Source organism: Chelon labrosus (assembly GCF_963514085.1).
Source record: "Chelon labrosus genome assembly, chromosome: 1".
Classification (NCBI taxonomy): Eukaryota; Metazoa; Chordata; class Actinopteri; order Mugiliformes; family Mugilidae; genus Chelon; species Chelon labrosus.
Window position 1 is genome coordinate 17,085,846 of NC_140337.1, and position 14,396 is coordinate 17,100,241.

Consider the following 14,396-nt stretch of genomic DNA (forward strand, 5'->3'; position numbering starts at 1 on the left):
AGAGAAAATCAGTAATCAATGCCCTGGCCTACAGGAACATATCTGGATACTGTAGTCTGCTCTCCGAGTGCAGTGTGATGCGTGAGCTCCATAGAACAGACAACAAAACAAGTGTGAACATCAGAGGTGGAGCTGGGAGGCCTCACCCAGGCTGTACAGTCCTGCCACACCTCCTTTCTAATCTTCTGACTGTTTAGCCACATAAATGATGGACTTTATTTAGTACAGTTTTCAAATGATTGTAAAAAGAAACACACAAAAAAAAGCCAAACTAAATGAAGACCATATTGGGTTTCTCATGTTCTCCAGTCTGTCAATCAGCAGGTCATTCTGATTGTTTGAAGGATTCGATCAGCAAGGCATTTTTTACAGCTATAAGTCATCCCAGAGATTTTTATTAACGCCACCTAGTTGACATATATGTGGTTCAGAGTGCAGTCCTGTGGGATGGATTTCCAAACCATTGGCTACAGACAATAAGGTTCCCAGAGGATGAATCCATCTAGCTTTGGTGATCTGCTGACTTTTCTTCTTGTGCAACCAGCAGGTTTACATAAGTTAAATATCTGGACTGCTAAAATAATTCATACAGACATTCTTGTTTTCCACAGGATTAATCCTGCTGGGCCTTGGTTTGATCCCGACATCATAAAAATGGTCTACAAACACCCTGACTTTATTGGGTGGGTTTGGACCGAGAACAATTTCCAGTGGGGGTCGGTCACAAGGCTTGGAAGTCTTCCCATCCCTCAGCATCAGGACAGCGTAGCCATTTCTCAGACAGACATCAGTTTGTCCTTTTCTGTCAACTGTTTCCAAGGTGACCCCAATGTCCCATGCAACCTTGCCTTCCACTTGCACCTATGGAAAACACACACGTGACACTGCATTCGTATTCTAAACAGACATACACAGGACAAATCTGGAAACTGAAATACAACTGACCTCGAAGTAGAAGGCACCAGAGGAATAGCCTTCTTTACCCAGGACTCCAAGGAGAGTGTCAAACCTCTCTGGGCAATCTGGGAGTATCTGAGGAAAACCTTCATTTCTCACCTCTTTCCCATCATCAGACACAACAAGGAGACTGTTTGCTGTGTCAGTGTCCAATGTTACATCGACTGACAGGGATTAAAAGAGCAGCAGGAAGTTGAGTTAGCCTTAAGAACTATGAACAGAAGAGGACTCCTCATGTGTTTTTCAGTAAACTCATCAAATTTACCTGCATATTGCTGGATTCTCTTTATCTCTATGTTGGGATTCGTGAAGAAATAAAAGAAAATTGATGAACATATTCTCAAATAGAGCTCATATATATGTCCTCAGAAAATAACAAAACCTGCCTTTACCTTTTGAAACCAGTGCTTTCCTTTCTTCATTCACCTTGTCGCGAAGATCACTTAGCAGCCTGGTGACGCCGCTTCGCACAGTCCCCACCGCTGAATCACTGTAGGCACTGATCTCAGACCAGTCTTTAGTAATAGGTGGGTCACTCAGAGAGTGCAAACTCTGTATAAAGAATTCAGGATAAATAGTTCAGGTGGATGTGCACACGCAAGAAATGATTACAATGCCAACCAAAAAGGAAAAGACCTGTAGAAAGCGCAGGCCGTCTCCTATCTTAGAGAGATAATCCAGTTCATCTTTTCTCTCCTCCAGCGTAATGATTTCTTCTTGAAGGTTTTCTTTCATTGCCTCTCTGTGTTTTTCATTTTTTCTTTGTAGCAAGGCGAGGGCTGTCACAAGTCCTGACTCACTCGTCTGTAGCACACTTTTGAGTTGATTGAAGATCCTCCGGACGTCTGCAATGTCGGTCCTCACATTTTTCTGTGGTGGAATTATTCGAATCAGTCACAAATGTATAGTTTTCTGCTGCAATAATGTTTTTTGATGTGAAAGCGCTGTGGGATTAATGACAGAATTGAACACAGCACAGCGGAGTTACTATGTTCCTATCTCAAATTGTATACTTTCACTTACATCTGGTGTTTTGAGTGCATAAGTTTTCTGTCGCAGTTGAGCATAGCGCAATACAAATTTACATGCTCATCTACACGAAGTCTTTCAGAAGCCATCCGTATATTTGATTGGGTATACGTATTTAGCAGTCTTTAATGATTTAGCCCTGCAAAATGAAGCTGCAAATGCTACTAGCGTTGGCACTGTTGATTAGTCAGTGAAATGTTGGTATTGTCATTTCCTCCATTAACGCCTGAGGACAATATGTGTGCTGTTACTCTTGCATAGGAACATTTTTAGGACTTTCTTATTCTGTTGGGTTTTTTTTTTTTCTGTTGAAACATGTTACTGTTCACGTGTACCATTGCTGAGACAGAATGCAAATTTCTTCTGAAGGATGTGAAATTCGCAACAGTGGACCTTGCCAAGCCGACATCACCTCATTTTGTGAGTGTGGATTTAAGTATAAAAATGTATTGTTTTTGTCATGCTGTTTTGTAATAAAAAAATAAAATGTAAGAGTTGCAGCTTAACCGCTGCCATAATGTCTGGTGAGAAGCTGGTTATGGGAAAATTTAAAGACATGTAACTCATTTTGTAGTTTAATGTCAAGAATCACAACAGAGTCTTTAGGAACATCACACATTTCTTTGAAATAGTCACAAAGTTTACACTGTCAACTTGTATTTACACGAGGCTTAGCTAACTGCCTGTCAGGGGTCAGTTTTCCCCATCATAAAAGGCTTGTGGTGCAATCTAATATTCAACTAGAATTGACAAACTATTCTATTTAAGTTTAATATTCTTTTTTTTGGTCTAAAAAAAATCAGAACTTCATCTCAACCATCGAGCAATTCACTTGGCTTTCTATAGCCAAAAAGCTTGAAGTCTCCCTCATAGAGCTTGTACAGCTTCCTCCTGTCCTCTAGGGGCACTGTTCTGAACCAGTCCAACACAGAGTCAGGAGAGGTCATGTTTTCGTAGGCAGAAGGGAATTTAATGTCGTGCTCCAACTTCAAGGTCTTCAGCAGCTCTTTAGCATCCTCCTGAAGAGTCTCCTGGTGGCCAACAAAATCATACCTGAGAAGAAATAACGACTGATTAAGTTAAATTAACTGCTAATTTGTGACACACCGCCTGCCCGGAAAACAAGTCACCACCTGGATTTCACTAAGCAAATAGGTATGAGCCTCCTATTGGATAATTACTGCATGGGTGATTATCTTTCATCTGGCAACAAGTTATTTAACCCCAACTGATGCAATGAGTAGCTTCTCATTTCTTAAACAACCATGTCTAAAGACACATCCCATGGTCGTGGAAAAATGTTAGCCTGTTTGAGAAGGGTCAAATCATTGGCATGCATCAAGCAGAGAAAACAACTAAGGAGATTGAAGAAACTACTAAAATTGGGTTGAGAACTGTCCAACGCATTATTAAAAACTGGAAGGATAGTGGGGAACCAGCGCATCAGGGTAAGAAGAGAGGCAGATGAAGTGATGCACCCATCATGCCTAGTGTCTACTGAACAAGCCTGTGGGGGCAGTGCTATGATCTGGGGTTGCTGCAGTTGCTCAGGTCTAGGTTCAGCAACATTATGTGCCCAAAGAATGAGGTCAGCTGACTACCTGAATGTACTGCATGACCAGGGCATATTCCAAGATGACAATGCCAGGATTCATGGGGCTCAGATTGTGAAAGAGTGGTTCAAGGAGCATGAGACATCATTTTCGCACATGGATTGTCCACCACAGAGTCCAGACCTTAACCCCATTGAGAATCTTTGGGATGTGCTGGAGAAGGCTTTGTGCAGTGGTCAGACTCTCCCATCATCAATACAAGATCTTGGTGAAAAATGAATGCAACACTGGATGGAAATAAATCTGGTGATATTGCAGAAGTTTATCGGAACAATGCCACAGCAAGTGCATGCTGTGATCAAAGCTAAAGGCAGTCCAACGAAATATTAGAGTGTGTGACCTTTTTTTTTTTGGTGGCAACTTTTTTTTTTGGCCAGGCAGTGTATCTAAAAAAGCAGTTTCAAAGCTATTTTGCGTCATTGATGTTGGCCTTTGTGGATGTTAACCTTCTAAAAAAAATGGTCTTACTCTATGAGGCAGGGGTGGCACAGGCGGTGCATCTGCCTCCAGTGTGGCTCCAAGGGTTGCTTCATTTCTGTCCGTGGGTCCAATATGTACTGAATAAAATTGTAGAAGGAGGGGCACACACCTGATGCAAACGCCTCATCCACCGTTAGTGGTGGATCAGGCTGGTTGCCATACAGACGCAGAATTTCCCTACCAAAGTTTTGGTAGTAATATTCATTATGTTTCTGGAACTTGTTCCGGTAGGCAGAGATGAGACGGACAAATGGATCCCGAACGAACAGGAACTTGGTGTAGTGCTTGAGCCTTGCCTGTGATAAGCAAATAAGTACACATCAATCATCTGTCATATGAACACATGTCTGACTGAGGTAATTTTCAGGACACGGTTTGAACTTACCATCATCTCTGGTCTTGAGAAGTAGCTTAGGAGTGTGAACTTTTTGGGCAGGTGGACCACGTCACCAGGTATGGACATGGGGTCAGGATATGGCTCGCTTTGGTTCAGGGCCCACATAACCCTCTTCCAGTTGGTACATGCCACCTGTAGATACGAAAAAGCTTGTCAAAGCTTACTTGGACACTAAATGGAACTGAACCATCATTAATACACTATGCATTCCCTGGTGTGACACATCAAAATGTCTGCAGCAAAAAAGGTTTATGAGCAGATGATAAGATTTCAATTAAAGTGGCAGGAACCAAATAAAAGTCAATTCATCATACAAGGCTCAGTGAAACACATCACTTTAGCACATTCCTGAAAGACAGTACTTAATGCCCAGACAGTGTACTAAAAGTGTCCTTCTGCTCAGTATCACCTTGGGAATGTAACAGTAGATGATGCCATGAGTGTCGTCCACAATGAAGTTCTTCAAGTCTCTGTCTTCTAAACTGTGCTTCCCTGCATAAATTGCCTCTTTGTCAACATCACACGTTTCTCTCAGCAGCCGCTTTCTCTGTTCCTGCCGTGGATTGAGCCTCTCTGTTATGACAAGAAAAACATTCAGACAAAACAAAAAAATGGGCTGAACAAATCTGCCTCAGGGTGCCATTTCGCTTAAGATGGCAGGTAAAAGTCAGAGGCCAAACCCTTTCTTTAGCAAAGCTCTTTCAGCTGAAGAAATTAACCGTGTTACATTAAAGCTAATGCATGATAACCCAAAAGTAATCAGGGGTGGGGTTGGCGCTCCATTATGAAATACAACTCATATATCCACTCCCTATTAAATAATAATAATAATAATAAAATGTATAATTATTATTATTATTATTTAATAGGGAGTGGAGTGTAAACTATGGACAGATCAGGCATCTGTTAAACAAAGCGCATTTGTTCTTAAGTAGAAACCGGATTCCATGTAATCGATTTTAAACCCTGTTTTACCTGTACGGTGACCTTGGGCGTTCTGAAAGGCGCCGAGAAATAAAATGTATTATTATTATTATTATTATAGTCGCACCTTTCTTTTCTTGTGATATGTTCCATTGGTAAAGGGAGAGCATAACAAGAAGCACAGTTCCCAGAAATCCAAGGGGCAGGAATCCTCTGCATGCTGGCATGTCGTCTGGACCTTTACGATGTGCCACCCTGTACCGCTGCACCAGAAACAATGGACGTGCACTGAATGTACAAAATTCTAAGAAGGATAAAATATTTGACAATCATTCCAAAATCCACATTTCCACACAGTATTTCAAAGCCCTTCTTTTCAGAATAAATAATGACAACAAGCTCACCTGATTGGGTTCTCTCAGAGAAAATCAGTAATCAATGCCCTGGCCTACAGGAACATATCTGGATACTGTAGTCTGCTCTCCGAGTGCAGTGTGATGCGTGAGCTCCATAGAACAGACAACAAAACAAGTGTGAACATCAGAGGTGGAGCCGAGAGGCCTCACCCAGGCTGTACAGTCCTGCCACACCTCCTTTCTAATCTTCTGACTGTTTAGCCACATAAATCTTGGACTTTATTTAGTACAGTTTTCAAATGATTGTAAAAAGAAACACAAAAAAAAGCCAAACTAAATGAAGACCATATTGGGTTTCTCATGTTCTCCAGTCTGTCAATCAGCAGGTCATTCTGATTGTTTGAAGGATTCGATCAGCAAGGCATTTTTTTACAGCTATAAGTCATCCCAGAGATTTTTATTAGCGCCACCTAGTTGACATATATGTGGTTCAGAGTGCAGTCCTGTGGGATGGATTTCCAAACCATTGGCTACAGACAATAAAGTTCTCAGAGGATGAATCCATCTAGCTTTGGTGATCTGCTGACTTTTCTTCTTGTGCAACCAGCAGGTTTACATCAGGAGGTTAAATATCTGGACTGCTAAAATAATTCATACAGACATTCTTGTTTTCCACAGGATTAATCCTGCAGGGACTTGCCTTGATCCCGACATCATAAAAATGGTCTACAAACACCCTGACTTTATTGGGTGGGTTTGGACTGAGAACAATTTCCAGTGGGGGTCGGTCACAAGGCTTGAAAGTCTTCCCATCCTTCAGCATCAGGACAGCTTTCCTGAGACAGACATTAGTTTGGCCTCTTCTTGTGCATCTGGCAGGTTTACATATTAATATGAGTTAAATATCTGGACTGCCAAAAATAATTCATGCAGACATTCTTGTTTTCCACAGGATGAATCCTGCAGGGCCTTGGTATGGATATTTGTGGTTTCCAGGCAATGATTTGTAATAACTTTGATCCGTTGGTATGTGGCGTCATACCAAGGGATGTAAAGTAAAAAAACAAAACAAAAAAACGGTCGCAGTGGAACTGTTTATTGCAGATTAGCAACAATATAATACATCACACATTACTCCTTATTAATTCACAACACGCTGGTGTTATTATGGTGAGGTATTAGCATGCAGACGTTAGCACCACTACTTTTCCGCAGTAATGAGATTCATTATGCATAAACCCAGAATACAGAGAATGGGTTAGGGTTAGGGGTTAGGGGTAGGTTTGGGGACAAGGAAGTAACCTTACTCCTAAAGAGAAGGCTACTTATGCGCAGGCACAGGTTGTACCTTCTACAAGTTAGAACCGGGTTAGGGTTAGGGGTTAGGGTTAGGGTTACTGCAAGTAATTACAGTGTCTGCCACAGTCAACATATATGAGCCCAAGACCATATGAAACTCTATTAAATGAAGCCCCAGTTACAATTATTTAGCGCCCCCTCAGCAACCAGGATTTGGAGGAGATGAACATATCATGGTGTTTTAGTATTTCGCGACACAAATCACTGGTTGGAAATCGTAAACAATACTGATTAATGTTTTCTTTTACACACGTGCAGGATATCCCGTCATCTCCTGCATGGTAACAGGATGTTTAAAAATTTCCATTTGATCACTACATTTATTGCACAAAGAAAAATATATACCGTATATATAATCTTCATTCGTCTGTCATTCATTCGTCGTAACACTTTTTGCAGAATTTGTTACTTAAACCAGCTGTTTAACTAACAGGAGTGATTATCATTGGGGCGTTGTTTTCCTCATGGTGGGTGCAGGTGTTAAAATACGGGAGTAACTTCCTCTTAGGAAATCTGCAGCGAGTAAAGGAGTATATATGAGCCTTGTTCACCACATCATAAAAGCAGACCTCTCCCTCCTCGTGGTCTACAAACACCCCGACTTTGCTGAGCGTTTGGCTGAGAACAATTTCCACTGGGGGTCGGTCGCAAGCCCTGAAAGTCTTCCCATCCCTCAGCATCAGGACAGCGTAGCCATTTCTCAGACAGACATCAGTTTGGCCTTTTCTGTCGACTGTTTCCAAGGCGACCCCAATGTCCCATGCAACCTTGCCTTCCACTTGCACCTATGGAAAACACACACGTGACACTGCATTCGTATTCTAAACAGACATACACAGGACAAATCTGGAAACTGAAATACAACTGACCTCGAAGTAGAAGGCACCAGAGGAATAGCCTTCTTTACCCAGGACTCCAAGGAGAGTGTCAAACCTCTCCGGGGAATCTGGGAGTATCTGAGGAAAACCTTCATTTCTCACCTCTTTCCCATCATCAGACACAACAAGGAGACTGTTTGCTGTGTCAGTGTCCAATGTTACATCGACTGACAGGGATTAAAAGAGCAGCAGGAAGTTGAGTTAGCCTTAAGAACTATGAACAGAAGAGGACTCCTCATGTGTTTTTCAGTAAACTCATCAAATTTACCTGCATATTGCTGGATTCTCTTTATCTCTATGTTGGGATTCATGAAGAAATAAAAGAAAATTGATGAACATATTGTCAAATAAAGCTGATATATATGTCCTCAGAAAATAACAAAACCTGCCTTTACCTTTTGAAACCAGTGCTTTCCTTTCTTCATTCACCTTGTCGCGAAGATCACTTAGCAGCCTGGTGACGCCGCTTCGCACAGTCCCCACCGCTGAATCACTGTAGGCACTGATCTCAGACCAGTCTTTAGTAATAGGTGGGTCACTCAGAGAGTGCAAACTCTGTATAAAGAATTCACGATAAATAGTTCAGGTGGATGTGCACACGCAAGAAATTATTACAATGCCAACCAAAAAGGAAAAGACCTGTAGAAAGCGCAGGCCGTCTCCTATCTTGGAGAGATAATCCAGTTCATCTTTTCTCTCCTCCAGCGTAATGATTTCTTCTTGAAGGTTTTCTTTCATTGTCTCTCGGTGTTTTTCATTTTTTCTTTGTAGCAAGGCGAGGGCTGTCACAAGTCCTGACTCACTCGTCTGTAGCACACTTTTGAGTTGATTGAAGATCCTCCGGACGTCTGTAATGTCAGTCCTCACATTTTTCTGTGGTGGAATTATTCGAGTCAGTTACAAATGTGTAGTTTTCCGCTGCAATAATGTTTTTTGATGTGAAAGCGCTGTGGGATTTATGACAGAATTGAACACACAGCACAGCAGAGTTACTATGTTCCTATCTCAAATTGTATACTTACACTTACATCTGGTGTTTTGAGTGCACAAGTACAAGTTTTCTATTGTGGTTGAACACAGCACAGTACAAATCTTCATGCTCATCTACACAAAGTCTTTCAGAAGCCATCCATGTATTTTATTGGGTATGTTTAGCAGTCTTTATTAATTTAGCACCGCAAAATGCAACTGCAAATACTACTAGCGTTGGCTCTGTTGATCAGCAATTGAAATGTTGCTATTGTCATTTCCTCCATTAACACCTGAGGACAATATGTACGCTGTTTAGGGCTTTCTTCTTCTGTTTTTTTTGTTGAAACATGTTGCTCGTCTGGACAAACTATCTGGAAACAGCAGCAGCTTACCTTTCCAATTTCTCCTGCTCCCTCAATCGTCGCTAACATCTTCTTCCTGTCCTTGATCTCATCCTGCACCTCGTCCAGTTCTTTTTCTATCTTGGTCTGAACGTAATGAATAACAATTCACTGCAATTCAGATTTGAGTACCTTTTCAGCGGTATGGTCGGATATGGGAAGCTGTTAGAGTAGATTAGTCCTATTTCATTGTTGTACCTTTTTCCTTGTCAAGTGGCTCTTCAGAGGGACACACAGATGGTTCTGGTGGTTTGATTTGACGCACAACACACACACGCAAGTCAGATCCTCACGGCAAACCACTTCCAAAACTTTTTTGTGATTCTTACAAACCCTGGTGGAGAAATTAATTGTGGACACATAACATCTGCTCAACATAAAGTTGGTATAATGCTGCATGTTATATGGCATGGTTAGGGTTACATGGACCGTAACATCCCATGCCTTATAGTGTAGTGTAAAAGTGTTCTCATTCATACACCTGTCCTCACCTCTCCTTCAGTCTGCTGACAGGATCCAGCAGCTCATGAGTCTTCAGCTCAGCGTCATCATGGTGAGGTTTCACATGTTCACAACACAAAGACTGCTCACAGTCCAGACAGGATTTGGCTGCTATCGCCTTCTTCTCTCCAGCACACAAATCACACAAAATAGCTTGCGTTTGGTTCGTTTCCTCTGAAGCATTCTGGGTTTTAGTCTGTTTTTCTTCAATGAGATCTCTGAGCAGGATGTTAACTTTTAGTTGCAGCCCTTTCTTGAACTCTTGTTGACAAATCGGACACTGAATAATGTTTGTTGACTCCCAGTAAGTGTATATGCAGACTTTGCAAAAGTTGTGCCCACAAGGAGTGGAGACAGGGTCAGTGAAGTCGTCAAGACAGATGCAGCATTTAAAACTGGACTCCTGAGAAGTGGATGAGGCCATCACCTGTTCAAAGATAAGATCAATTTCTTGAGAGAATGTCTTAAAAGTGTCTTTCCTGTACTAAATCTGAACTGGTGGACATGTGTATGCCAAACCAGCAAAGCAGTTTGTACATTTTTCATTCTTTGCACTTGGTTTAACTCATCGATAAGCATGAAAATGCTAATTTCTATTTGTATTTCAGAAATGGTTTTGATGTTCAAAGGTACTTTATAGTACTATGAACTTGGGGTTGTAACGACCAGTCGACTTTACTGCTATGCCGTGATGCTTGAAGCAGGAAGTCGACTAGTAGTGACAATAACCATGACAAAAACAACATGGACGCCTCAGAGAAGACAGGTGAGGAGCCCAGTGGGTCACTGCAGCAAACTAGCAGCGGCTCATCAAGTGAGTGGAAATACTTCACTGAAGATGAAGCCCATTCTGCCGTGACATGCAGAATATGTAAGTCAGTCCTGAAATACAACAAAAGTACTACTACAATGCACACTCATCTGAAAAGGCATCCACTCACATTATCAGAGGAACCGTCCCGATCCTCTGAACAACTGTCAATATACAACTTCACCTGTGGTAACAGAGAGAAGGAGGCTGTAAAACAACAATTTGTTGGTGAATTTCATTGTCTAAAGTTATTAGACTTTTAGCTGCTATACACGGAAAAAGCTTTGGAGATATAGCGCTTTTTTTTATCCCGGCTACATTATCTTATCTAACAACACCCTGTGAAGTACTATTAAACACTATTGACGGTGCCAATTTATATAGGCTATACATATCGTCAGTGCACAGTATTGATAAACTCATGTGTTTATATTCAGTTCTGTTGCGTTCTATTAGTTGACATTGTTGCTGTGGTTGTAGAGCGTGTTTTTGTCCTTGATGTCAGTGAATGCACCGTGCAAGAGTCGGAAGTTATGGTAGAGCTGAGAGTTTGATGAGCGAGAGCGGCATATTAGAAATGTCAGACTGACGATGTTTATGGTGTTGATGTGGGCTACGGCCGACAGTAGCCTATGTTCAACCTTGCAAAAAAGCCTCTGTAGCTTCTTTTGTGTGAGACGCTGCAATATGTATCCAGGTCAAGAACATAGATTTCAGTTCTTGCAAAGCATTACTTTCTAGTGTGTTTTTATGTGTAACATCATCGACTAGTCGACGCTGACTCGAATTTCACCACATATTAGTCGACTTTAAAAAATCAGAAGTCATTCAAACCCTACTATGAACAATAATGGTAGCCTTTTGTTTATACAGCACTTGCACTTGCGATTAATTTTTTCACACTTCAAGTAGAATATTTGACAAAATATACAGCTTTTTTTTTTTTTTTGATTGACAGAAGTAGAAAGAGAAAGTAAATCATATGTTAATTCAGCATTTACAGCTGGCTGTAGCACATGCGCACAGAACATAAAGTTCCCAAGAGTTTCAGAGACCAAAAGACTTTTGGACGACAAGGCTGATTATCTCCCAGGTTGAATTAATCTGAGAGAACAGTGAAGTAGGGTGGATTTACTGTTAATATGAAGTCACATTAGATATCATTACATACACAGTTTGGATTTTACCTGAATATCATGGAAAATGAAAGAAATCCTTCAAAAAAAGAACCCAAACAGAAGAGAAGGAAGAGGAAAAAATGGTTAAGACTACGAAGAAGAAAAGTCAGTCATTCAGAAGACAAGGGAGGCGTTGAAGTTGAAAAAGAAAAAGAAATGAATGGTAATTGAAACTCATGTCATGGTATGGAGTTTTGAATGTTTTCTGTCATGATCTTGTGATTATTGGTACTTCTGTTTTAGTCCTGTCTGCTGTTTCCTTTTTTTATACTGTAAGCTTTTTTCTTTGTGTTTCATTTTTTTTCTTTGACTTCCTGTGTTTGCCCCAGTATTGATTGTTGGATTGGTTTCTCCTTGTGTGCTCCGCCCTCATTAGTTTCACATGTGTCTCGTCACCCCCTCTGCTCACGTGTGCTTATATAGTCCTGCCTTTCGCTTTGTTCTTGGTCAAGTCATCTGTTCTGTTACCCCTGTCATGTAGTCTGTTTCAGTTCCTTGTGCTTTCATGTTTTGTTGAGTTTTTGTTTAGCTTTTGGGTTTTAGGTTTCTGATCTGCTCTGATGTACCCTGCTTCATTACTTCTGTGCTTTTTGTTCTGTTTTAGTAAAGTTACTCTGCTTTCAAGAAAGAAATGGATGGGCCTACATTCAGAAAATTTTAGCGTGCCTTAAGCATCGAAAGAAAGATTATATGTGACAGGAGAAGGTAGCGATGACAAAAGCTTACATTCAAGAAAAGACAGACATCTACAGGATAAGGGAGCCTTGTATGCAGAGTGGCCGTTGAAAGAAAAAATTAACGATGAAACGCACAAACTGTACATTAGAAATGGTTTAAAATCTGCCACTTGCATCAAGTTCACTTGGAGCTTTGTTGAAACTACAGTTTGTACTGAACTAAACAGCTGATACTGAGAGGGAACTACAGTCCAACTGTAGACAGACACTCCTTAGAGGACTTTGCTCACACCACTGTGAAATGACAGCAACATGTAGGAGGCAATGAGTTTCTCCTGCAATGACAGCGGTGCCTCCACTGTGCTCCAACTAAAGGTTTAGACCCATTCAATCACAAAACATAGTTTGTGATATTAAGCAGGGGGACTTCCTGGTGCAAAGGTTTCACACTGACATCCTCTTTTTAAGTGTACGCTTTAAGTGGAGACATGAATCAGACATTTTTAAAGGAAATTAACTGTAAAATATGGTCAGGGCAAAAGTGAAAGTGAATAGATTTACACCTGCTCCTCGGTACAGAAATGAATCAGTATTGTGCAGGCACCAAAATATAATGAAGTACCGTAACCTTGATAATGTTAGAATAGTATATGGATAGTATTTATGTGATTGTGTTCCATATAATATCCTGTATGTGCTTTAATCAAATACATGACATGGCATTACTGTGCAGAGAGAAACTGACTGACAGATGAGGAAAGCACGGCAGAACAGAAGCTGAACAAAGTTGCATTTAAAAGTTTTATTAAATGATTTGTCCATAATTTCATAACTCACCTTGTTTTCCTCTTCTGTTTGTCCTCACCGTGTGTCTATATCTGGTGCTTTAGCACGACAAGAAGGAACAGGAAGCACTGATTCGCAAAAGAAGGTGTGGCCAGAGAACAGGATCATTCTTGAAACTGAAAGCACTCAGGAAAGTTTTTATTTTAGATTTATTATATTTATTTATCCATTATGTCTACATGCACCAGTACAGATATTTGCTATACTGTAGATTTCCTCAGTAGTGTGATACAACAACCTTACTTCATGATAAAGAAGTACTATGCAGTGGTGGGGGAGGAATGCAGAGACTGCTCCTTTAGAAATGAAAGATATTCAAGATTCCTTCCTGTGGTGTGGCACAAATGTTGAATCAAGTCACGAGAAAAAAACAACATAACGCCACAGTGGTGCAATGACACATTAATAGTGAGCTTAGAAGGAAATCACAAACTGTTTCCCTAAATTCGCAGCAGAAGAAACAATGCAGCTCCTTCAGGGTGAACGTGAAACCTCACCACGAAATTGTTTTAAATGTGACACGCGCAAAGAACACTCACAGGACTGACTACAAACTGTAACGGCTGAAAAACAGTATATCAGAGTCTCCTAAGTGGTTCATATCAAAGGGAAACTCTGTTACTATCATCATAGGCTGCCTCCATGTCTGTGGAGCGCAACTTAAAACGTGAATGAATTAGTATAATGTCATTGGTGGCTCCTGAAGCAGCCGTGAAATCTGTTTAAAAAGCAAACAACACTCAGCCATTGTTGATTTGGCGACACCTGCAGTTACAGGTGGTAACAGCACACGTTGTCTCACACGACAGGCCATAATATTTATATTATACGAAGTGAAAATGTTTGTTTTCTAAAATACGTCTGAATATGCTGCAAAAAAAATAAAAGCTGTGTATAAAACATTTCACAAGAAATACCAGTATTTAAATTTGTTTATTTTACATTGTTTTGCATAAATGTTGTTTCCATTTCTCACATTTTTAATTGTTACACACTAAGTATTGCCAGTATATCAAC

At 40.7% G+C, this 14,396-nt stretch overlaps 2 protein-coding genes across 2 annotated transcripts; both read right to left on the bottom strand.

The window, feature by feature from the left end:
• Positions 1 to 2,798: 2,798 nt before the first annotated feature.
• LOC311491441 (carbohydrate sulfotransferase 12-like) lies at positions 2,799 to 7,395 on the bottom strand (the record flags this gene model as incomplete). Its single annotated transcript, XM_084549369.1, has 5 exons — positions 2,799 to 3,039; positions 4,068 to 4,375; positions 4,465 to 4,608; positions 4,886 to 5,049; positions 7,368 to 7,395. 5 exons carry the CDS (start codon positions 7,393 to 7,395, stop codon positions 2,799 to 2,801), a joined length of 885 nt encoding a protein of 294 aa, XP_084405495.1.
• LOC311487206 (E3 ubiquitin-protein ligase TRIM21-like) lies at positions 6,912 to 13,542 on the bottom strand. Its single transcript, XM_084543392.1, has 10 exons — positions 13,371 to 13,542; positions 10,809 to 10,862; positions 9,858 to 10,294; positions 9,565 to 9,700; positions 9,358 to 9,453; positions 8,633 to 8,866; positions 8,389 to 8,548; positions 8,262 to 8,288; positions 7,985 to 8,160; positions 6,912 to 7,900 (listed from the first exon to the last, which is right to left on the bottom strand). The coding sequence occupies exons 3-10, from the start codon at positions 10,289 to 10,291 to the stop codon at positions 7,538 to 7,540; spliced, it is 1,626 nt and encodes a 541-aa protein (XP_084399518.1). The 5' UTR covers positions 10,292 to 10,294; positions 10,809 to 10,862; positions 13,371 to 13,542; the 3' UTR covers positions 6,912 to 7,537.
• Between the last annotated feature and the right edge of the window lie 854 nt (positions 13,543 to 14,396).

Coding starts and splice junctions, on each gene's coding strand:
- LOC311487206 (XM_084543392.1), bottom strand. CDS start 10,291: ATGGCCTCATCCACTTCTCAGGAGTCCAGTTTTAAATGCTGCATCTGT. Junction 8,289..8,388: donor GAAAGCACTGGTTTCAAAAG/GTAAAGGCAGGT, acceptor ATCCCAACATAG/AGATAAAGAGAATCCAGCAA. Junction 8,161..8,261: donor GAGAATCCAGCAATATGCAG/GTAAATTTGATG, acceptor AATCCCTGTCAG/TCGATGTAACATTGGACACT.